The following is a 24,915-nucleotide window of genomic DNA, read 5'->3' as shown; positions in this document are numbered from 1 at the left end:
TTCTTTTTTTTTTTTTTTAACTCACAGGTATTTGATTTTGAGCTGACATCAAGAGTGGTGGGAAAGACTAAATATATCAAAATATAAAGATTTGCATTGTGACTGAATGATGAATACCATCATTGCTATTTTTGCTGTAGTCATCTTGGATGCATGGCCACACTGTCTTTTACTAAAAGCAAGTCTTCACTTGATAGCCAATCAGAAGTAAGCCCTCACTGCAGCCACTTATAAATAAGAATGATGAACTTGGTTGTCGATGGACATTGCCACGAGCAAAGCCTTGCTGCACTAACAGTGAGAGGTTGATGTACTTTACAGGCAATTCCTCTTGCAGACAAATAGGAATCCCATGTTTTGTATGTTACTAATCCTATTGATCTGGAATGTTAAGGCTTGGGCTTTTCAAATCAATACTCCTAATCATGGCTTAGGTTCTTTAAGTGGTAATAATTTAAAGTGGCCAACAGGAGAAGCAATAGCAATCTGTCTGTCTTTATTTGCCTGTTTTACTTTTATGCTTGAGTAGGTCACAAGCTCACTTGGTCTCAGCCACCAAATCCCTCACAAAAAAAGTTCCAGACAGAGAAACCGAGGTAACAAAATTAACCAGTCAATTCAATTAATTTTGGGATGGATATTGCCCCATTTAAGCTGTATTTCACCATTACTGCTGCTATGGTATCTCACTGTGCTCCACTTCTCTGTACAGCCTAATCCTGTCGCACTGTGTGGTGCACTTGACTGGTTGTCCTTCTTTTCTTAGCATGTATGCACAGCTTCACGGGTAGTAAAATAAGCTTTTAGCATAAATCAGCCATTTTATAGAGCAACGTGTTTTTGCTGTGAATCGGAATTACAGTTGACCACAGTTTTCAAATTAATGGGCATGAAATGATAGGTTTAAAGTGTGTAAAAAGGTACTTCATTTCAATATTGTAATGCTGCCATGCCCGATTAATCCCCTGGCATGATGTGGCCCAAGACTGGTAATATGTCACGTTTGCCTTTGCCCACAGACTATTTTAAATTTTACGTGCCTTAAATCTTAGCGAACACGCTCAATGATCTAATAAATCACACGAGCCACGGGGCTCTCAAAAATTTTGCCTGCCTCAGCTGCACAAAACACATTAAAAAAAAAGAAAAAAACAACCCTTTGGCTCCCATTTCAGAGAGTAAGGCAGGAATGGCGTGATAAATGAAAGTAAGAAAAAAAGCTACCTATATGAAGCTTTAAGTTCTGAAATGAAAAAAAGAAGCAAAGTATTAGATGTAGCCCTATGTTTTTTTTTTCCCCAAAGGATTCACCATAGATGCATGTTTGTGAATTATTAATGAATATTAAGCGAAAGAAAAAGTAAGAGAAAGAAAGAGAGGTTGCAGGAGATTGCAGATGACATCTAAATAATAAACTATTGAGTAATATCCAAGAAGGGAAATAGGAGACATGTAGCATATTTGATATGTATAACTAAAAAGTTCATTATACAGTACATTGCCATCTGCAACCATAAAATGCTGCAATAAAGCAGTCCTCTCATACAATGGGGGATAACATGTGCAACAGTACAATATTAAATATAGAGCAGTAGATATATTTTGTTTTCCGCCTGCACTTCATTTCTTTGAATTGCCCCAGTATGCACCCTTAGCATTGTTGGCCAACCCACTTGGGCACTCTGGGTAATAGCCTTTGCATCAGTGCTCCGTGCAATGTGCATTCAAATGAAATATCAACTTGTCGCATCGCCAAGAACGACGACAGCAAGTGCTTGCTGTTTCCATGGGAAGAGGCAAGAGTTTTTAGGTAGTTTTTTTTCATTTTTTTTTTAAATAGGATTTTAAAAATAACATAATTTACATATTAACATTATATATATATATATGTATATGTGTATATATATATATATATATATATATATATATATATATATATATATATATATTAAAAAAAATTGTCTCATAACTTGCAGCCTTCTTCATTCAGTGAACACATTTGAGTTGGCATTTAGTAATGAGCCAACCAGCAACTAGTCAGTCAATAGATGTGCCCATGGGGACAGAGGCTGTTCCCTAATTGGTATTTGTGGGCCGCACATGTTGTCTTTTTCACGCTTCTAATGTGCCGAGACATTCGTCATTCAGCAGCAAAAAGGGAAAACCAATATGCCCCACTTTGCCTTACAAAACTTTCAGTCTTTGCTGGTTAGCTGGCAATGGAAGACTTTCAAGGCAGCAGACAGCTACATTTTTTTCTAAGTATGAATATGGAGTTGCAGATTCACCTCGTGAAGCTATAACCTTCATTTTTTTTGGCAGTTGACAGAATGACGAGACCAGACTGCATCCTTGGAGGCGAAATACGTAGCTATGAGCACGGTTGATGTGTGAGGGGGAAAAAAGGACTGCAAGCTGGCAAATAATGACAGCTGCAGCACGAACTGGACAACGGAATAGTGTCTTATTTTGACAGATTGTATTTCACACCTCTGTCCGTTTGGAGGCAATGTGCGCAGATTAATTTGTCATTGACTTGTGTTTAGGTCGGTGCCATCTTTGACTCTCGCCTTGGCAACTGGGAGGCTGAAGTTTCTTTACAAAGCCCAGTAATTGCAATGGTGTTGACACAATGAGGTATAAAAGAGGGACTGATGTAGAAAAGAGTTGCGGAATGAGCCGGTGGCAGCCAGAAGGAAAACCTTAATTAGCCATTGCCTACGGAGCTAGAGAGCAGTTGCAGCATGTAGCTTAATAGTCCAGTCTTTATTCGGAGGCACGTTGGCTACACTGTTACTGTGTGTCGGAAGAACACAGATTCATCAGCTTTAATTACCGTTTTGTTAAGTTCCTACAAGAGATAAATAGGCTAGTGTCAAATTTAGTGCAGCGCACAGTGTGTCTATATGGAAAGTTAGTGTCCATCCTTTCTTCTGAGAGGTTGGACACCCAGACAGCACCTCCTGGTACCCAACGGGCATAACAAACATTTAGAGTTATGTCTGACTTCTTAAAAAAAAAAAAAAAATCTGCCAGCTTTGGCTGAAAATATAGATAAATATTCTCTGACCTTGTTTGAACTACGTCCTGTGTAGCCTTTTGAGGGCCATGAACTACTCTGCAGTCTGTGAGCACTGGCTGGACAAACAAACTGTGTGACACACAACAAAAAAAAAAAAAAACACACAACACACGAGCGTGCCCCACTAAAAAAAATAAAAAAAATAAAAAATCCACTGTTTTCCCTGTAGTACAGCTTGTTCAAATCTCCACGGAATCACTTCTTTCTGACACTAAATCTCTCAAGGCCTCAGGCGCCAATTGGTCATGCCTTACTAAGAAGTGAGCGCCAGGTAAACAGGATGTATGCAGCTTACCGCGTTTGATCAAATCTGCTCCGGGCTAGTAGATAGAAACACCTGTCTGTTTTATTTATTTTTCATAGCCAAAGCTTAATGCGTTTCCTTTCCTCAGTGCCAAAAATGTTCCCAGAGAAAGACTATGAATGTCGCCTCCTGAAATGTTATACTTGCGCTCCATAATTGGCACGTTGTGCTCATCTCCGCACGCTGCACATCTGAAATGCAAGGGCAACCTTCATGGTGATTGTCGACCATGTTTATTAACAATACACAGATGGTGAGTGGAACAAAATGTGTTAGGATAAAGAACAAGAGGGTGTAGGGAACCCGTTAGTGAGCTCAGTGATGCCTCGGGAGATCGGAAGTGTTTGTTCCTGTTGATCATGCCAGCTCTGAAATGATCGGTTTAGAAGGATGGCCATTACTCAAGTCCTGTAAGCATCGTTAATGATTTCACGGTGCCTTAAACAAATGTCTTTCTACACACTCCAATCAGAAACACATGATGACAATAAAGTCTTTCAACTCAGGGTCTGTTCGAGAAAAAAAAAAAAAAAACGCTGTATCTTGGCGTGGTTCAAAAAGTTGCCCCTGAAAAACTGCTGATCATTTAGTGAGACCTCTATTCATCCAGGTAGTCGGAAACATCTGAGTCCATGATGGCCGAAAGAAATGACTTGGCTCAAGTGTGGCTGCCAGCCTAAAGCTAAACCCCGTTTGAATGATGCCTCCTGCATTATTGCGTGTCTGTAATATTAATATACCTGCTTCTGTTTTTATATAGTGATGCATTAAACAGTCAACGTACTTGACCATTAACATACATCCAGTCACTTTTGGTCTATTGCATGCCACTGTCAATCAGTATTGTGCAATAGAGGATTGATGTTTTCACATCTACAAGTCTGGTAGTCATGGTACAACTGTAGGACTTGACTACACGGTCAATGTTTTGCCGATCGACTTTCCAAGAAAATAAACTAAAGTTTAACTAAACTGAGCTGCTGTGAATGCATTCTAAAAGGTGCAATGGGAAAAGGTTGATGGGCGGACAGAGAAATGCAGCAATAGCTGTACAGACAGACATCACCCAGATTTTTGATGCCCATTAAAACTCAAGATCTAGTAATCCTGTGAGCACAAATACGAACTAAATACAGACGGAACACCGTCCGCCGTTGGTCTTGCTCTCCGGATTGCAGAAAGGTCCTGTTTCTATCCAAGACGTCCTCAGGCAACAGCCAGTTAAACCTCTGATAAGAACCTCCTTCATCTCGGGGCTCAAGTATAGAAACACACGTCCGTACAAGGACAATTCAAAGTAAGCAGTTGACCTAACCTGCATGTCTTTGGCCCGAGGGTGGAAGATAAAAAAGTACAGGGAAGGACACAACGCAGGGATTGGGTGTTGGAGGACTGCCTCGTCAAATCAAAAAGATGTTGCTCTCATCAGAGAATTTGCTTTGCTTACCAAAGCACCGGCATTGTTGCACTGTGCTGCTGTTTCATCTTATTGACAAAATAATACATTGTCAGCTATCACACAACATAGCTGACATGAAGAACCTGAAGCATCCAGCTGGACTCCAAATGCCTTATTCTTTTGGCAGGAAGGAATTTTGTTCATCTGAAATAATGTTGGAGGAAAATAATTTGTCAATAAATTTTTTAAATGATGAATAGAGAAATAAATAGAAACTAACGTCTTCTGCAATTGAGCTTCTTCTGTAGAAAAAGCATTTCCCACAGAAAAGCTGGCCGCCTTTGATAAAGTGCTGAAAAGGCCATTGTGTCCAAAGATTGCATTACTGAAATAAAATCAGTCTCAGTTAAAATGCTCAAAATCACCTCAATTCAACATTATACAGTCCTTCCAGAAAAATTCGGGGATCTTTTGTGATTGTTCCGGCAAATATCCTTGATTATGGAGCACGTTTTCTAAAAAAAAAAATGCAATAAAATATGCAGGATATTTCTGCAATTTTATGCGATGAAATTGCGGAAATTTACAAAAATTGCGGGAACTTGCAAAAATTGCGGAGAACGTCAAGAAGTGTGGTTTGATGAAAACCAATTTAAAAAAAGTGGCTCCCCTACACCATTCTTACTAGCTACTACTACCTTAATGTAAAGAGTCATATCTAATGACCTCCTATGATTATAAAGAATACTAAATAAAAGAAAGTGTTGGGAATAATCAAGTTCTCATCTTTTATTTCAGACCTTAGAGATGTCTCATACTTACAAAACAATGGGGCAAACAATGAATTGAAACAATACAATAAAATGGACTTTGTCTTTCAAAGAGGTAGCAAAACAGAAAACCTCTGCTGAAATAAGTGCATACCTGAACAAAGTGTAAACTCTTATTGCAAAGTGGAACTGATATACAGTACTTACGACTGTACCAAAAGTGCAATCTTCCAACAAAATGACAATGTTAGCCTCTTAACCTCTAACACTAGCCAATTCTTCACCACCCTGTCCTCCTTCCCCTCTCCCTCAACACCCATCCTCCTCCTCCTCCTCCTCCTCCCCCACCTCGTCGATCTCCTCTTCCACCACCACCTCTTCCTCCCCCAGCCCTGCCATCTCCTCCCTCTCAAATGCTCCTCTGTGTACTCGTTGGTTGTGGTAAAGGAAGACCGAGGCTTTGAGGTTTTGATTGGTTGTTGTTTTTCTTCTTCGCTTTTTTTTTTAAATAACGTTCTCAAAGGAACGGGAGGAAAATGGTTGCGCTTGAGTGAAGTAAAAACAAAAAATGCGGGGATTATAAAATTACACAAACCTCGCATTTTTTGCGCGGAAATCGGAGATTTATGCGGCGAAAGTGCGGCGTCTTTGGAAAAACGCGACCTCCGTATGATTACGCGGACTTTGACTGATTATACATTGAATTACGCGATCGCATAATCGCGTTTTTCTGGAGGGACTGATTACAGGTCATCACCAATGCTTTTCTGCTATGCTAGTAATGTCCCATTGTCAAATTGGCCACTTTTGTGTGTGCACTGTCCATGCCCTTCTGGATAGAAATAAGTCACTTAAACAAATAAGCATTTTAGTTTATTTCAACAAAAGTCAGAGAAGATAGAATCAAACACAGAATCAAACACTCTCTAAGTAATGGGCCGGTACTTTGAAAAACGAAGTGATGAATGTCGAAACGTCAAACTGCCCTGCTACTGTCCAGTCACCCAATGCCTGTTATACAGCCCTGGGACATTTCTCCCAGGGATTTGAAACAGAGTACTTTCAGTCCTCTAACAGATTTATCATTTTGAGAGAGGGGATGCTTCATCTTTTTCACAGAGTGCCTAATGGAAGTAATGGAAGTGGTGGTGCATCTATTGGCCTGATAACTCTTATTAGTAGCACACATTTCAAATGGCCTTCACTTCAACTCATCTCACAATAATTAAGCCAGCCTTCTGTGAATATTTCTATGCGATATTGATTTTTGGCATTGGTATAGAAAGTCCTACAGTCCTCCTTATTGTTATCTTTTATTGCTTATATCTGAATTAACAAACACAAAAACAACAACAACAACAACAACACTCGGAACCCAGGTGGTTCTGAAGCAAATTGGGAATTGCTTGGAAATAATTTTCATAAAAATAGGTTATACGAAATTAAACTCAACTATTAAATAAGACATATTAGTGAGACTGGCTCAATTGCGAGATCCATATCAGCAAGTATCTTGTAGTTTTGTGTGTCTGGATAGATGGTGAATGCAAGTGTGAAGCAAAGTTGTAAAAAAATATCTTTACATGGCATATGTGAATTTCCAGCTGCACAGGCTTATAGTGGATTGTGTGTTGCGAGTTTTTCCGATGACATTGATACGACTGTCTGAAATGCTATGTATTGAGTGCACACATGCACACGCGCGCGCACAGTGGACACACAAAAATGACAAGAGATTTCCTGCTCAAAGGATTCTTATCCTTGAGTCATGGCAGCTCGTCTTTTTTGTTTTTCATTAACACGCCAAATTTCCCATCATAAGTCCTCTTTGGTCTGTCCCCTGTTGAATATTTCATCTGGAGGGTACACACAGTTCTGTCACCTCCAGTATTTCAACAGGGTCGTGGCACTGTGATGTGCTGAAATAATGTTTTCGTATTCAAGTCGCTCACCTGAGTCATCGTGTGAACCTTGCACAATGTCAAACTGTGACATCGCGTGCATGTACAAGGCAAATCACGACTCGTGTGAAAGTGTCTCTGTGTGCGCGGGCCCGTGTGTGAGCATGTGCGTGCCTGTGTGTGTGTGTGTGTGTGTGTGTGTGCTCGTCCTCCTGTTTTTGGATGAGCCAATCCTGGACAGACCACTCTTAGCTTGCCGTGAGAATACGTTTCATTGTGCAGACTTTTGGATTTTCTCACACAAATGCCGTCGTCAGATGTAGCAGATAGTGTCAAGGTTAGAGAGGCTAAACAAAATAATAAACAGGAATGCAAGTAAATGTAATGTCTTCACAAAGACCACAACACTGGCCAGGCGTGCGTCTGCACGTGTGTTTGTGTATTTCTATGAAGATCGATTAAAGCCATACATAGAGACAGTGAGGATATTTATGGAAAACAAAGAACACTTTGCCAAGTCACGACTTCTGTAAAGAGGTCTGTTTGCTGAATGCTAGTTTAAGTGTTTGCTTTGCTTTGAGTCAACAGCTTTCACATGGGGAGCAGTCCTTCCATGAGCTGATGCTGTGCAGAGAGTCAGCCCTCTCAGTGCAAATAATTGCTTGAATAATATTAATGCAGCTGTATAATATGACTTAATTAAGTGAGCACACGTTCACGCTAATTTAACCGTCAGGGGTCTGTACTTCTGCTGTCAATGTATGTTTTCTGGAGGGACTTTAAACTTCCAACCCAGATCACTTACCAGGTTAAACTGTGATCTGACGAGCAAGCATTAATTGATTTGAACTACAGAACCCTCTATTCTAACCTTGTACGGCAGCTGAATATTTCTTCCGCTGTTAAGTTTTGGTGAAGGCCGTAACAAGTCGTCAGCCTACACTGGCCCCTGTTAAAGGGAATGGCGCAGATTTTTATCAGAAACAGAAGGCATTTTCCAGTTAAGATGAATGGACCCTTTTATGGCCATTTCCAGTCATCCTGACAGCCTACTTCCAACGACGTTTGTTTGGTCAAAAAGCCTCACCAGACGGGCTTAGTGTGCCTGGTTACTTCATTACCATTAAAAAGCAAATTACCAGTCAAATGTTTAACAAAATATTTTAACAATTCTGCATGTACCAAAATACGGTGTCTGATTCTCCTGGTTATGACAATGTGAAGTAACGCCTGCCAGAGGCAGACTGTCCTTATTCTCAGCACTAACCAACATCCAGGTGAGCCACTGTTGATGAAAAGGTTACAGCATTTAGTACAATGACACTTCTAAACAGCTAATTAGCTGCCATAACAATTTCAACGATTGGTTATTTTTACACCATGAGGCCCCAATGAATTGAAGCAATTGTCACGTGAACTCACGATAGCTTTCTGCATTTGTAAGCTCTCTCACTCACACACACACAGAGGAGCTGTCGTTGGTTGTATCTCTTCCAGACAAAATACTTGCTCCCCTGCTTAGATTAAGTGAGGTGTTGGTGACATAATTTGCCTTTTTCTCATTAGACACAGTTGGGACAATGATGAAAGGTGGACTTGACACCATGCAATTAGATGCTGGCTAACAGTGGAAATAGCATTAGAGAGGGCTGAGAAGGGATGTCATGGATGCTTAATGTCTCAGTGCTTACCTCATAATTTTCAAGGTATTAGATGGATGAATAGATGAACAAGACACTGAGGCGGGTATAATCACTCCCTAAATAAAGATGTCCATTTTTTGTCAGTTCTCCACCTCCTGCACTGTGTGCACTCTTTCACTGCAGCTATAGACGAAGGGCTTTAACTCAACATTATAATTTGGCATTTTTAACTGAATAGGTTTCACATACCAGTTGAAGGAAGACCTATTTTATAAAACAGGCCTTTTTCATACTGACATTAGATAGACATGTGTACCCTGACACATAAATGTGTCAAGGTTGATTTTAATTAGTTTTGAGAGAGGCTCTCCAGCAAGTCAGCAAGGTGATCCATGGACTAGACCAGAACCTTCATTAATTCATTCCAATAGTTGATCCGTTTTAATTAGAAATATCCTTTAAGGTGTTTTATTTTTTTTAAATTATTATTATTATTATTATTATTATTATTATTATTATTATTATTATTATTATTATTATTATTATAGAGAGAGAGCCTTAAATCCATTGAAGCTGGAGGGGTTAACAGGATTTTGGGGCCACCCTCCTGTGGATATCTCACTGTAGGTGCTCTGCACGTCATCTGCAAAATTGGTTTGCCAGTCTCGCCGTGTTGCCATTCTAGAATTGTACTCTGGGACAAGATCGGGAAGCAGAGTAGCCACAGCATCAACGGCTGGAAGTGTCCACTGGACAGGATATTTTGTTCAGTGCTTTGATGCATCCTTTTCACAATGCCATCTGATTAATGATCTGCATTTGTGTCTTTTCAAAAATTAAAAAAAAAAAAAAAAATTAAAAGAATCAACAATTGCCTTTTGTGTGTTTCAGTATTTGGTGTAGTTTCATGAGCAGAAAAGCCCTAACCAAGAAATGGCCTGTGTGGCTGCTGTGTGAGTGCAGCACTCGTATCCAAACAGGAAATACAAGATGATGCCTGCGGTCCTTTCTGGGCACAGGGTGTTGTCTCGTACGGCTAAATCTGTGTTTATAGGTCATGAAATCCAATATTGATGAGGCAACGGCTCAGTTGCTCAAACGCTAAAAGTTTCAGGGTCAGTGAAAGAGGAGGGTTGGATCATTTCATCCAGTTCCTGAAATAGGGAGAAAAGAAAGATGCTCAAGGTGGAGTCTGAATTCTTAATGGATGTTTGGCTTTAAGACAGCCTGCCTTTGATCCCGTACCAGGAGCTTGTCAATATAGTCTATCTGCTACATCTATTGCATAACCATTTCAAAATCACATCATGAAGCTATTAAGGAACAACTGTTTTGCTGACTTTATCTCATTGATCTGCTTATTGTCATAGTTGTTACGCATTTGTTATTTAAAATATTACCAATTTGTTATTTAAAACATTCTAGGAATCTCAGCTTCTAACACAATATTGTAAGAGAACTCCATGCCAGTTGATATCATTTTTCTTTCATCAGAATCAGTACTGTATTATACACTATTTTTGTATTTATCATGTGTGAGAGATCTATTGAAGAGTCTAAAACATCCTTTCAGTCTATGAAAAAAAAAACTTACATTTCTCTCTTCTTTCTGCTTTTTTCCCAAATATCCCCTTATAGGTTCAATGCTATGTGATGGACGACTGACACACCTCCTGTTTCCTCTCCTGCTCCTCTTACGGGCTCCACTGTTGCTTAGCTTCGGCGAGCGCACCTGCCCAAATAGCTGCAGATGTGAGGGAAAAACTGTTCATTGTGATTCAGCGAGTTTCTTAGATGTCCCAGAAAACATCTCAACAGGCTGTCAAGGCATCTCCCTGCGCTACAATGAGCTGCACACCCTACTGCCATATCAGTTTGCTCACCTGAGCCAACTTCTGTGGATATATTTGGACCATAATCAGATTTCAACTGTAGACAGTCGTGCTTTTCAAGGTGTGCGCAGGCTCAAAGAACTAATACTGAGCTCCAACAGGATCGCGTCTTTGCACAATTCAACATTCCACGGAATTCCCAATCTTCGCAGTCTGGACTTGTCGTATAATAAATTGGAAATCCTACAACCAGGCCAATTCCATGGCTTACGTAAACTACAAAACTTACACCTGCGCTCAAACGGCCTCTCTAACATTCCAATTCGAGCATTCCTCGAATGCAGAAGTTTGGAGTTTCTGGATTTAGGGTACAACAGAATTAAAGCTCTTACTCGCACTACCTTCTTGGGGCTACAGAGGCTGATGGAGTTGCATCTGGAACACAACCAGTTCTCAAGGATCAACTTTTTTCTGTTCCCACGCTTAGCCAACCTGAGATCGCTCTATCTCCAGTGGAACCGCATCCGAGTGGTCAACCAGGGCCTCCCATGGACTTGGTACACGCTGCAGAAGCTTGATTTGTCTGGAAACGAAATCCAGACGTTGGACCCAGCTGTGTTTCACTGCTTGCCGAACCTTCAAGTCCTGAACCTGGAATCTAATAAACTATCCAACGTGTCTCAGGAGGCGGTCTCCGCGTGGATCTCGCTGACCTCGATTAGCCTCGCTGGGAACATGTGGGATTGTGGAACAGGCATATGTCCACTTGTGGCATGGTTGAGGAATTTCCGTGGCACAAAAGACACCACAATGATATGCAGCAGCCCCAAGTATCTCCAGGGAGAAAAAATCATGGAAGCCACAAGGAATCATGGCATTTGTGAAGAAAATGATTACATTCTGACTGAAACACCCTCACCAACATCTGAGCTCATTTCTGAAGGCACCACTGAACCAACCTATGCCCCTACAAGTGGTTCTCCAGCTTCGGAACCTGCCAACACTTTCGGTCCCCCTCCGCCATTCAGACCTAGGCCAATTCCTCATCCAACCTTCCCAGGGCATATGAGCAAAGACCCAAGAGACTCAGTGGCTCGCACCCGACCCACTCTTTTGTCACCTCCAGACATCGAGCACATGACTCTGCACAAAGTAGTGGTGGGCAGTGTGGCGCTCTTCTTCAGCATGTCCCTACTCATGACAATTATCTATGTGCTGTGGCGGCGCTATCCAGGCGCAACCAGGTTGCTCCAGCAGCGATCTGTGGTAGGGCGGAAGCGTCGCAAAAAGAGTCCAGAGCCAGAGCAGAACCTAAGCACGCAGCTGCAAGAGTATTACATGAGCTACAACCCTGCTGCCACACCAGAAGCATTGGAGGTGCTTGGCAATGGCACTGGTTCCTGCACTTGCACATTATCTGGCTCCCGGGAGTGTGAGGTATGATCCATCGAATCAGCCTAAAAATAAAAACTCAAAAACTCTGTATACAAAGACTCAACGGAGAGGTAAATCCCCTTACTGAGTATGCCCTATAAAAATACACAGTTAAACCACAGTTAAGCACTCCTAATTCTTAACCCATAACACACTTTAAGGCAAACGTATCCAATTATTCATGTTTTACCCCATTTATCCTTTGTGTTGAAGATAGAACAACGCTAATCTATTACACGGAGAGCAATCTGGCTTTGAAAGGATAATTTACGAGCATTAATGCAATGGTCGAGTGTTGTTGTCTGGGGTTAATGTGGCCTCAAATGTTGGTCACAAAAAAAAACATTTTTATATTCAAATTTTCATGAGCAAATAACACATTCTGTCAAACTTAAGGGACCATGAATAATTGGAAGTGTTTTTCAAACACCACTCCAACCTGCATGGCATGGCTTATAAATGTTTGAAGGGAGGGGGTTATATACCTTACTAACATTTTATCTCCCCTCCCCACCCTGTGTGTATATGTGTGTGGGGGCGTTTGTGTACATATGCTGCATTTTTCCTCAATGAACCATCTGATATTTTTTTTTTTGTTGTATTATTTAAATGCTCAGTGTGCAACATTTCAGAATTATCGAATGACTAATTTGACCACATTTAAATATATGATGTATGTGGTAAAATAAGGTCACTAGAAAAGTCTCTAATAAGTATATTTAAATGAAGAGAAAGACCACTTGTATGAGGGTGTCCAGGTAGCCCACAAGGACCATTTCACAGCACCACCATGGAATGAGAAATATTTGAGATCAAAGGGGACATCATAAACCAGGATTTAACATTAACAACAGTGGTTTCTCCCTATTAGATGTTGTTACATCTCACAAATTGGGCCTAAGGTATTGCCAAGTCTGAGTTCATTGTCTTTAATTAGATACTGTAGAAACATCCTTCATGTACAATTGGTGCATCTTCTCTAAAGCAGTGCAAAGCAGTGTGTGATTCATATGTGGGAAGATGTATTGAAATCAATGCAGAAACAAGACAGTACTGCAATTCTACAGAATTTGCTTTGGTTTTTAAATGCGAGTTTCACTGGAAATAATCCCCATGTAGAGTAATTAGAAATCAACCACCTAAAAGGTTACCATTGGATGACTTTCTTTGATGTACAAAAGCATTTGATATTTTTGAATTTCAAGTGCACATCTATAGGGGACCTCACAGTGGGAGCGTGCAGAGCAGTAAAATGATTAAAGCATCCTGAAAGTACCGGGAAAAGAAGAGATTATTATCTGGCTTTATTTTTTCAAAGGGTATGATAACAAATCCAACCCCTTGATTTGCAATAAATCGCAATAAAGTCAAGTTGGTTCACACCAGAGACTTATTGTGCAAATGCGCCTGTGCCGACACAAACCTTTTTATTATGAGGGTAAATCCTCTGAATGAGCAAAGAGAAAGTGGAGCAATTTGCATTATTTCAGAAGTCTATGGCGTACCAGAAATGTCGGTTTCATTCTGCCTCCCTGGACGCCCCCGCAAACACATAAGCGCAAACTGTGCTTATGTTCTGCGTCCATATTGTTCAGCGAGGTGGCAGGCGAGCAGGCAACCGCGGCTGGGACTGTCACCGAGGTGCTTTCTTTGAGTAAGAAGCACTATAGGCCGACATTAGCGAGAGTATGGTCTATGTCCGCTGTACTGTAGATATGAGGGGAATTTGCTGAGATTAGCAAAATCTATTAACTAAATGTGAGCAGTAGGATGGGAACCGGTTCAGGCCGCATTAAAGATATGGTGGCCCCTGGATTGCTGCTGGAACTAATGCATTTCCAGACATAACTCAAACTTCGCCTTTAGAGGAAACCTCTTTTCACCCCGCAGGTTAGATGGGTTAGAATTAGATTATTACATGAGGTCGAATTTCATGCCTTTCAGTGGGAAATCCTAGTTGAAGCTGAGCATTTCAAAGTGCCACGTTGGAGTTAAATAATAATGGGGACGTGACCAGGTAGGACATGCAACTAAAAGGCTCTTTGTGTAATGAGTCGGAAGCTGCTGCCATGCCATACACAAAGATCTGACGCTTCACATCGAGAACAAAACTGGTTCTGAGACACGGGTTTATTTAACTCAAAAGAGGCCTCAAACTGGGGTTCGGCCTCAGGCGATACAGTGTAGCCTTGTGCTCGCTGCATCAGTCACACTTCTGGCGCCGGCTCACGGCATGACTGCGGTTTGCCACAAAAACAAAAGGAAGCGTTCGGATTCCCTCTCTGCGTTACCACCACCACCACCACCCCACCCCGAGCCCCTCTTCGCTCCGCGGCGGCTATTTCTGGAGCAATCAACGTCAGTATATTGTCTCTCACTCTCACACATCCGTAATCCAAATCTCATCATCTCACAAACAATCTCTGCCTGTCGACACCACTGACGGGTGTCTACAGCTGTGTAGTGGAAGGAGAGGGGAGGTGGGACTACACTGTTGCTTATTTCAGGTGTTTAATAATTGAGGAGCTGGCATAAGCCTCATTTAGTTTGATGAAAGTGCCATCTCGCTGGCCCGCGCAGCTGGCTGCGCCTTTCATTATGGCTCTGTGCAGCGCCAGCAGTCCCAGTGGATTGCGATACCAGGGGATTGGGGGGGGGGGCGGACAAAAACAAACGGCAATACAACACATTTACCCTGCTGCGGCTGGAACGCAGCGAGGCATTGTGAAGACTGGCACAGGATGCAGTCGAAGCACAGCAGGGTACGCGGAATTGTCTCTTTCACTGCGAGGCATGTTCCCAGATCTTATTAGAATTTAGAGGAACAGGGAAAGAATGACCTTGCCTTGCTGGAAACTGGAGCGTGGGCGTTTTGCAGACCTTAGAGTGAAAACGATAATGAATGTTGCTATTTTTGCCATATGTCCCTGCTAACATCTGTAAACAGTGTTATTTCCACGTCACCTTCTCTGCAACGACAGTTTATCATGACGTTGCCGGGGGCGGGAAGGGGGCTAATCATGAGGTGAAATCAAAGGGGTAGTTCACTCAAAAATTTCAAACCCGCTACCAAATCGATTTAGGGCTTTGTTTACATTTTCTAATTTTCATTCGTACATGTCAGGTACGGCTGGGCAATTTTGGACAGAAATAAAATCCAGATTTTTTTCTTTAAAAACTCGATGTTTGTGAACCTTCGCCAAAGTACACAAAGTGGGTTCATTATTTTTCGATTGACTTGCCAATAAATGGAAGACTCATACCAAATTTGTATGTAATCAAAAACACAAGATATGCTATTTACACTTTAATCAGTGGAAATATTCCTATGGCGTTGGGACATTGCAAACTACTTAAGTGGGAAAGAGTGGGTCTGTGAATGCTGATGCACAATGTAAGACTACTGGGGATTTATGCATTAGTCTGCATCACAGGTGTTCTAAATTACTTATTCGCACCAATGCCATACTGCATCATAATGCAAACCTAATTAACATCGCGGACTCACTGTCTGACGATGGCTTGCGCTGTTTTCCCTGTGTTCCTACTGTAAGTCTGCAATCACCGTATTTGACACCAAGCGCTGCAGTTCACTGTGTTTTTTCGCACAGTGACTCCCTCATCACCGGGAGACATGACTGGCAGCCAGACAAACGTGGTGTTGAGAGGAGAGACGAAACGACGAACAAGTCAGCAGTCACGGCCTCTTGCCCGTGACTGCGTGCGTTTGGTGTGACGTGTGATGACAGTCCTCATGGGATATTATTTGAATATATTCTGAGAGGTGTTACCAGAAAGCGTCTTTCAGTGGACGCATTTTTGAATCACTTTGTAATTATCGGTGCTAATAGGGTAAATTAGCGAGGTGCGATTGAACCTCTTCCAAAGCTTATCAATCACAATGTGCCAACACCGTATTTATTATTGAGGCATCGATTTACAGTGAAACACACAATGACCAAATTAGTGACTTTATCATCACACGCTATTGGGACGCTGAGAACGTCTTTAACTGGGATACATGTTTGAATTTATGTTGATCTTGACGTCCCCACTGTCAGTGTTCAGGGGAGATGGGGGTCAAAGCATCACTGTGTGTGACAACATATCCCTGGTTTGGACAATATACCCAATAACTGTTATACAGTTGTGTGTGTTTTAACACCCATCCTCAACTGAACGGTGTGCATGCAGAAGAAAGCATGTGAGTTGTGGGTTATGACTGATTCTTCATTTGACATGTCAAATGGATGGATGGGATGTCCAAAATCTTTTCTCCGACTAGCATTAGTGGCAGAACGAGTAATAATAGTCGTGGTACTCGTAACAGGGGTGGCATTAGTGTCATTATTAGCAGTTATCCAACGCCCCATATCATGCTAATGTTAATTCAAGCACACTATGAACATGATCTACACAAAAACAGACACACCTGGACAGATCGGATGTGGATGATAGCTGCAAAACAGCCATTTCTACATCTATTATAGACCTATGAAACACTCTGACAAAAAAAGATACATATCATCAAGGCGATCAAATTGTGATTTGCCCTACTTGGACGACTGAAAACATAGATTTCACCAACCCCCTTAAGTCTAGTCTCTTTAAAGACCTGCGCAGGCATGGCGCTTTCGCACCCCCCTTTGCCGCTTTGAAGCGAGAGGGATGGCACTTTGCATGTCCCTTGGCTAATTTTCCTCTTAAGTTCCTAACATTTTCTACAGCAATAAAATAAATAAATACATGAAAAATACATTTTTCAAAGAATCCCTACATTTTGTGCCAGCGTTCAATTTACCTCATAGGTTCTGGAGAGTTGTTAAGTGCTTAGGAGCGAGCGCCACGCAGAGAAATCTCAATGAATATACAGCAGGGTCTCGTATCCCTGTTTCCATGTTTTAAGTCATTTGTTCCTGCCTATTTTCCCTCCCAGGCACTGAAAGAGCAGCTTCAAGTGCATCACATAATCCGCTCTGATCTTTAAATTATTAAATCCATCCACCCCGTGATTGTGCAAGAGTTTTGAAATGTTGCATTATTCAAAAAAAAAAAGAAAGAGAAAAAAATTACTCTTGTAGTTTACAGAGAGCTTATTATTGCTGCACAAGTGCGGTTGATAAATTCCCAGCGTGTTCCACTCAAGTTGTGGCAAGACCACACTGCTCTCCTGTCATGCCCATCAGGCAAATACCCACTGGCGGCAAACTGAGCGTTAATGAGGAAAGTATAGAAGGGGTGCACTTATCACCACTTGGTCTCTGCTGTGCGCGCACGCGTGTGTGCGTGACTTAAGTTTGTTTGTTTTTTTCGCTTGTTTGCGCGCTCGCGCGGTTGACCTCATTTGCCGACCGTTAAAAACACCGAGCGGCAACGCCGGCAGAGCCAAGAGGGAATGTTTCCACTCGTTCAACACAACAAGCTCTTTAACGTCCCGGAGGGGCAATTTCATGCCCCCTTCAGTCGATTGTCGGGTCATCCTCCGGAGAAGCTCTCCCTGCAGAGGCTCGCTCGGAGGACGCCGCCTGCACTGAGGTGGTGCAGACGCTGGATTGCTCGCCTCCCCGCCGCTGTCAGGCACACTCGGCGTAACCTCCCCCGCCCCTTCCCACCACTGCCGCCGCCCCCGACGAGAGGTATATTATTAGCAGCATCTGGAGCTCGGTTCGGCCCTGGAGCGTAGACAAATAGGGATTTTCTGTTTTTCCCGCTTATGACGAGGGGAGATTCTACAGTAGACGTAAAGTGTCTGTTTGATTGTGTATTTATGTCAGAAGGGGGCGTAGGGGAGCACCTCGGTGCAACCTTATATAAAAAGGTCCACCCCCACTCTTGCCCCAAATTGAATTGTGTTATCCCTACCTGGCCCCTGCTCTTCTCATTGGTCATTGCCTCAGGCTTTGGCAGCCGCTGCCTTGCGCTGATCCTTCGATGACGGTGGAATTGAGCAACGTTCGCATCGACTCGCATCATTCTCCATCGAGGCGAAAAGCAAACAAAGATCCCACTCTGCATTTGCGCGTCCGAAAGCTGGCACAGATACGTTGGGGCGCACCAGGCCGAGCACATGCTGAATGAATGGAAGTGTAATTAGCGGCGCCGTGACATTTGAATGTTTCGCCATGGAAGTGTGATAAAATGGACCAACACGTCAGCCCCCGCACGCACTTGCTCGCTCGCAACTTTCCAGCGAGTGTCTTTGTGCACTTTTTCACACATAGGAGACAACTGGAGGTTGATAGCGTTGGAGAGCACGGCGAGCGTGCCTGCGAGTAGCAGGATCCCGCTTAGACACGGGAAATGTTTCTATGACATTTGAAGGCGATCTCTGAAAACAGGTCGGAGGGGTGGGGGGCAGAATATTGGAAAGAAGATAAGAAAAAAATATTATTATATTGTATAATAATAATTCGAATCATTCATTCATTCATTCATTTTCCATACCCGCTTAGTCCTGAGCTCAGGGTCACGGGGGGTCTGCTGGAGCCTCTCCCAGCTGTCATAGGGCGAAGGCAGGGTGATACCCTGGACGAGTCGCCAGATCATCGCAGGGCCACATAGAAACAAACAACCATTCACACTCACATGCACACCTACGGGCAATTTAGAGTCTTCAATTGACCTCACATGCATGTTTTTGTACTCTGGGAGGAAGCCGGAGTACCCGGAGAGAACCCACGCAGACACAGGGAGAACATGCAAACTCCACACAGAAAGGTCCCAGGTCCCGGAATCGAACCCACGACCTTCTTGCTGTGAGGCGGCAGCGCTAACCACTGCGCCACCGTGTCGAATCAAATGATCTTTAATTATTGTAAAAATCAAATGTTGTCTAATATTTGTTTGATAATCATTATCAAATATAATCTATTATAACATTTCATACGATTGTCTGCCGGTCTAAAACATCGTTACTACATAGTGTGACGTGCCAGTTTGTGCAAATTTATCACAGTGATTTGCTCGTCAAGCTAGTCTAGCTAGTGCAAAATGGACGGGTTTGTGACAACGAGACCGAAGGAACAAACAGCTCAGCTGTGGAAGACGCTGCTGCAAAAAACCTACAAATTGGTCAACTAAAGGAAAAAATTATGAGGCAGCATGCGTCAAGTATAACTCCACAGCCATACTGAAAAATGGCACTGATTAGCAACATGTTAGTTGATAGCGTACTTGTTATGAACAATGGACCAATTGTTGAATATCAAATAAAAGTAAGAAAAAACATTTGCATTCGTTTGAGCCGTGTTTCATGGCATTTGTACATGTTTTCTGAAGTTGTGACGCGTTCGCCAGCAGTAGAAGCGGTTGCTTCTTGCTATTTATAACGGCGGGAGGGCAGCTGCTCCGATGGGCGGCGGTGGAGGCGGAGATTCACGTGCACTAACGTGCACGCAAAGCCAGTCTGGCGTTCCAGGCAAAAGGCTAAAAAGGATTCAAAACGAACAGACAGCGAGGGTGTGTGACGCTTTCTTTTTTAACCACAATGATCTCCGGTCTACTGATCTACAATAACCCGGTTTTCAATTACTTGGTAACTCTGAAAGCTAATTAGCCAATCAGATGCGAGAAAACTAGGCATGTGGACGCGGTGGGAATAAGTTGTTGAAGTTCAAAGCCTGGCATCAGAATGGGGAAGAAAGGGGATCGCACATGGCAAATACGGCTGTTGGTGCCGCACTTGTTGGCCTCAGTCTTTCAACTAACTGCTGCTGATCCGCTCGAATTTCCGGACATCACAACCATCTCTGGAGCTTGCAGGGAACGATTCAGGGTCGGCAAACTGCACTTGTGTGAAGGGGCAATGTCTTGTTGATGTCAGGGGTCTGAGGTCGGAGTGGCCAGATTGGTTGGAGACTATCCAAAAGGCCATTGTGACTCACATAACCGTAGTCAAAGCCTGCACAATCCGTGGACACACAACACGTTGAAGCACACATAGACACTACTTCATCACGCGCCCAGTACACAACAGTGAATCAAGGCTCCTCGAAAGGATGGATTGGTTTGGAGTGTACGGCACACCCGTGTGAGTCGATTGATGTATATTAACGTATATTAAATGTCTATGTCCAGCCCAGCAATGATCTTATTGCACGTTTTAGTTGGGAGCCCAAGGGGGAGTTCGGAAAGCAATTAACATAATTATTATGTCCGATAACTTGCATCATATTACTTTACAATTCCCACCGCAGCGTTTACATGCTGACACACACGCAGAAACGAGAGCCTGCAGGATGGAAGCAGTGCGAGGGACGGGGATGGGAAGGTGACGCCGCGTCACTCAACAGGGCCATTGACGTCGTGACAAGGTTGGAGCAATTGAGCAGGACCTTGCAACTCACTAGTGCTGCGGTAGAGTGTGGCCACTCTGGCCACTCAGAGAGATGACGTACGCTGGCAATTCATCTCTCACGTCGCCCTCAGAGCTTCAAGAGGGTTCGCTTAAAAGTCCTAAAACTTTCTTCTTTTATAAACTCAGCCAGGGCCACTCATCACTGTGATAATCAGAACGTCAATTTTTGCATAATGATAAATATTTGATAACACAGTCTCGCATCTATGTTTTGTTTTTGTTTTGTTTTTTTTGCTGCGCATTGCTAATTCTTTTTTCTTTTTTTTTTTTATCCAACTGTACTAGCAGTACACCCGCCCACTCCCAACCGCATCATTCATTTTATTCCTACAAGGCTGTGGTTCGTTCTCCACACATGTTTGAATTATTAAATTGTGTTACCCTGTAGGGAGCGCAGACATTTGTGAGAGATCGCAAAGTTTTGAATGGTGCCCTATAGGCATATTGTTCATTTGCTGGAATCAGGCGGCTACAACCACCACCCACAACTATGACTTCTTTCTTCTCTTCATTATTAATGCTGCTTAAAGTTTCTTGTCTACTTAGAGTTCTTAGTTCAAAAGTTTACATCCAATAGCATTGCGTCAAAGGTGGGGGGGGGGGGGGGATGCTATGGAAAAAAAAAACTTGGTTCCTCTGACTTTTAACTGCGTCTCATGTATTCTGGCTGAGCATATGAGAAACTGATTATTATGATCTGTGGACTGATAATGACAGATCCTATTCAACACAAATGTCACCTACCAAATATGAATAAGGCAAACCTACCCCCGCAAGCAAGTGATTACTTTTCTAGTTCCTCCAATCAAAGGGCGCCGTGTTCCCATGTGCAACCTGGATTACAGTGCAACCCCGGTGATTTGTATGTTTGAAGTCATTTTTTATTTTTTTTGTATCTCTTTTATAGAAGCTGCTGAAAATAAATGCACAATCTCCTTTAATCAGCCCTTGTAAACGACTAATGTTGTTAGCAGAGACTTTAGTAGGTCACCCATTAGGAAATTTAACAGCCTGTCGCGCCTTGTGAGGCACAAACTGAAAGCCACACGGGCGTCCGGGCTGCTAAGAGGCAAATGTGGGGATTGAGCTTGTCATGCCGAGGGGCTGATCAGCAGTGGAAAGGAAGGAAAGCTTGAGGAAGAGTTTGAGAAATCACTGTGACCGGTAACCAGACAACACAAATGGAGAAACAAAGTTTCGAAAGGGGAGGCCATCCCGGAAAAGTCTGTTGCTCGCAGTGTTTTGCACTAAAGCTAGAAATAGCCCTCTGCTACTGTGTGGAAGCTCCTGTGTGATTTGAACTAAACTCATGTCAAGGCCATTCAGGACTAGAACGTTTTTTTTTTGTTTTGGTTTTTTTTCCCACTCTCATCTTTTAATGAAAAAAAACAATGTCCTGTCCTCACAAATCTCTCGCTATTGCAGCGTCAGTGCTAATCTCTGTGGCTGATTTTCCTATTGTCTCACAGCTAAACTCGCCAACCATTTCTACTGAATGCAGTCCCTCAAGGGCGCTAAGTGGTTCGGCCACATTCCGAGGAGCTGGAAATCAATCAGACGCGATGTTTTCGAGACGTATGGCGTGATGTTTCAGGCCTTGAAATCTTAGCGATCTTGTTAGGCGATGTGACATTATATTCAGGAGTGAGCAGGTGTGGGATTAGTCACACCATTATGCTTCCAGGCAGGAGCTGTGATAAAATGGGATTAGTTCGCAAGATGGGTGTCATCTCATGCCTGTACAGATGTTAATAAATTGAGGGACAGACCATTCGTATCTAATCCTCACGCATGGAGACATGCGGAGCTCATTGTGAATAACTTTGATTTGTTCACACTTTGGTGAAGGCGTTGCGTTTGTACTCGTCATAATCACCGCGAGGCGGTGCCTTGCTCGCTCGCTGCGAGAGCGACTGCCGCAGCTTCAAGCTGATGCTTTTTAAGAAAAGCCCAACCTATTGCGTTCGCGGTCACGCTTCCGAACGCGCTCTACCCTCGGCTAATCAACACTGCATTTGCGCTATTTATATCTGTGCATCGCAGCGTTCCTATAAACTCCAGGAACTTCCGGGCTGATTCAGATGCGCGCCGCTCGTTTGCACACGACCGTATATTGTGTGCGACGGACGCTCTCTGCTAAATATTCTGACTCCTGGGAGGGTTGTGATTTTTTTTTTTTTTTTTTTTTTTTTGCTGGTTATGCGACACAAACATCATCGAGGTTTTCGCCATACCCTCTCTCCCACCTCCCCTACAAAAAAAAAAAAAAAAGGAAAAAAGCTTGCTTTAAAGTAGTCAGAGCTCAGTCCTCAGGGTAGTTTGGCACGAAAAGGATCTGTTTCGTGCCCGTGGCCTGACTATTTTGGACATTTGCGTTCTCACATTCAGCTCCGCAGGAGTTTAAGGGCTGTGCTGTGTGCCTTATGACACTGTCACTCGTAGTCAGGGTAAAGCGCTAATTGCATGACATTTTCCCTTCGGCAAGTGTCGAGATCCCATCCAACAGAAAGTGTGTGCGGTCTGGGCGGGGGCGGGGAGGTGGGGTGTCCTGCAGCTTTGGCAGTTCTGCAGGATCATGTCCTATTATCTCAGAGAGTCACAACTCATTTGGGACATGAGAATGGAAATTGCTTAAAGATATTTTTTTTTTCCTCGATTTAACAATGTCTGGAATGGACATTACAGTTTGCCATGACATTAAAACAACAAAATACATCTTTGTTCCTGGCGTTGTTTCTCAATGGCAGGATTCCATCTGGAATCAAGCAAATGAATTAATTAAGCTTAAAAAAAATCAAATAAGTAAAGCCTGATTTAATTAAATTTTCCTTTTGGCCAGACAACTAAAAACCAGAGGCCTAGAATCCTCAATATCGGATTACCGGGGGCGGGGGGGCCTGGTGGTGGAGGGGTGCTTATATTTAAATGCATTTATATTTCTCCACCGGCCTGTTTCAGTCTATATGTGGATTTGTTGTTGGTGTCAAAGCCAGCTCAATATTTCCACTGCACCCTTGCCTTGCACATGTCTTCTTGAATAGGATGAAAATTATATAGCATCAACAAAAAGATTGACATTTTCATCAATCAGAACCCTGTCATCATCTGATCCTTGGAAAGTCTCTAACAAGGCGCCCTTTGATTCAAAGGTCACACCTCTTATCGGGGTGTGAAAGCAGATTCCTAATGCCTTCCACTTCTTTCTGCAATTACCAAACTCGCAAATAAATACCATACTATTCTTCTGGGGTGGTGCCACAGTGATTTCTCAATTTGATTTGCCACAACCTGCCCCATTGTCTCCTATTGCAAATGCCCTGTGGGAGAAAAAACTAAATGTGCATAAATGTGCATAATCATACCACAATTTGATTTTCAGGAGCTGAAATTGCAGGATGAAAAAGCCAATCGTTGTCACGTCCACATCCAGTTCTGTCATTTCAACGTTCACAAATTTAGATTGAATTGGACCAGATAATTGTCAATGTTAGTCAGATGGTGATTATGATTAACGCCATCTGCGATTTGCAGAGTTATTCAGGATGTTCACGTGTTAGTCAGTCATTTAAAAAAGTTGATTTACAACAGTGACAGCCAAGCCGACATGTGGGTGGTTCAAAACATTTCCAAAAAACCTATTTGACTCTTATCGCTGTCCGTTCTTGTTTTGTTCTGTCACTTGCCCGTGTGGATTGCTGGCATTCTTCATCCGGCTTTTACCACAGGGGAAACCGTGTTGGTGGCTCTTTCCACACAGAGCAGTAAAGAAGCGACGCTTCCAATTCAAACTCAGAGAGTTGAAGCATCGCAGAGGCACTGTGCGCACTTGAGTGCCGTTCCTCCGAGATCAGACACCCTCACGCCCAAGAAGCATATTCATAAATTTTCTATGCTTTTCTTTTTTTCTTGGAAGAGCTAAATGCACCGTGTCTTGCCAAAGTTTATACACTGAAACAAACACAAAGGTGACAAGAAACGTCTTAATCACAAAGACAAGACAAGCGCGTCAGACACAAATCACTGAATACAAAATGTGGCCGACTTAACTGAACAAAACAGAAAGGCTCCGAAAGGAGACAGAAAACAAGGAAATTGCTTCTACGCAGCAACAGTGAACGACTCTTGAGCGGTGACTTGTTGTCAAACACAAGTTTTCCTTTTTTTTTTTTTTTTTGAGAAAAGAAAGTGCACACT

General features: G+C 42.7%; 1 protein-coding gene across 2 annotated transcripts in view; it reads left to right on the top strand.

The window, feature by feature from the left end:
- lrrtm4l1 (leucine rich repeat transmembrane neuronal 4 like 1) overlaps nt 1–24,915 on the top strand; it is a 57,207-nt gene that overhangs the window by 11,253 nt on the left and 21,039 nt on the right. Inside the window, exon 2 of one of the 2 annotated variants that reach the window (XR_012927096.1) lies at nt 10,738–12,436. Coding sequence is in view for 1 of the 2 variants with exons in the window: in XM_076029854.1 (XP_075885969.1) it covers nt 10,738–12,368 (1,631 nt within the window). In the remaining variant the exon portion in view is untranslated. The remainder of the gene's footprint in view (nt 1–10,737; nt 12,437–24,915) is intronic. The other variant, XM_076029854.1, reaches the window with a different exon arrangement.

This window comes from Nelusetta ayraudi, unplaced genomic scaffold (genome assembly GCF_046127955.1).
Source record: "Nelusetta ayraudi isolate G7.1 ecotype Tasmania unplaced genomic scaffold, CSIRO-AGI_Nayr_v1 ptg000026l, whole genome shotgun sequence".
In the NCBI taxonomy this organism is placed as follows: domain Eukaryota; kingdom Metazoa; phylum Chordata; class Actinopteri; order Tetraodontiformes; family Monacanthidae; genus Nelusetta; species Nelusetta ayraudi.
This window is presented reverse-complemented; position numbering and strand designations above follow the sequence as displayed.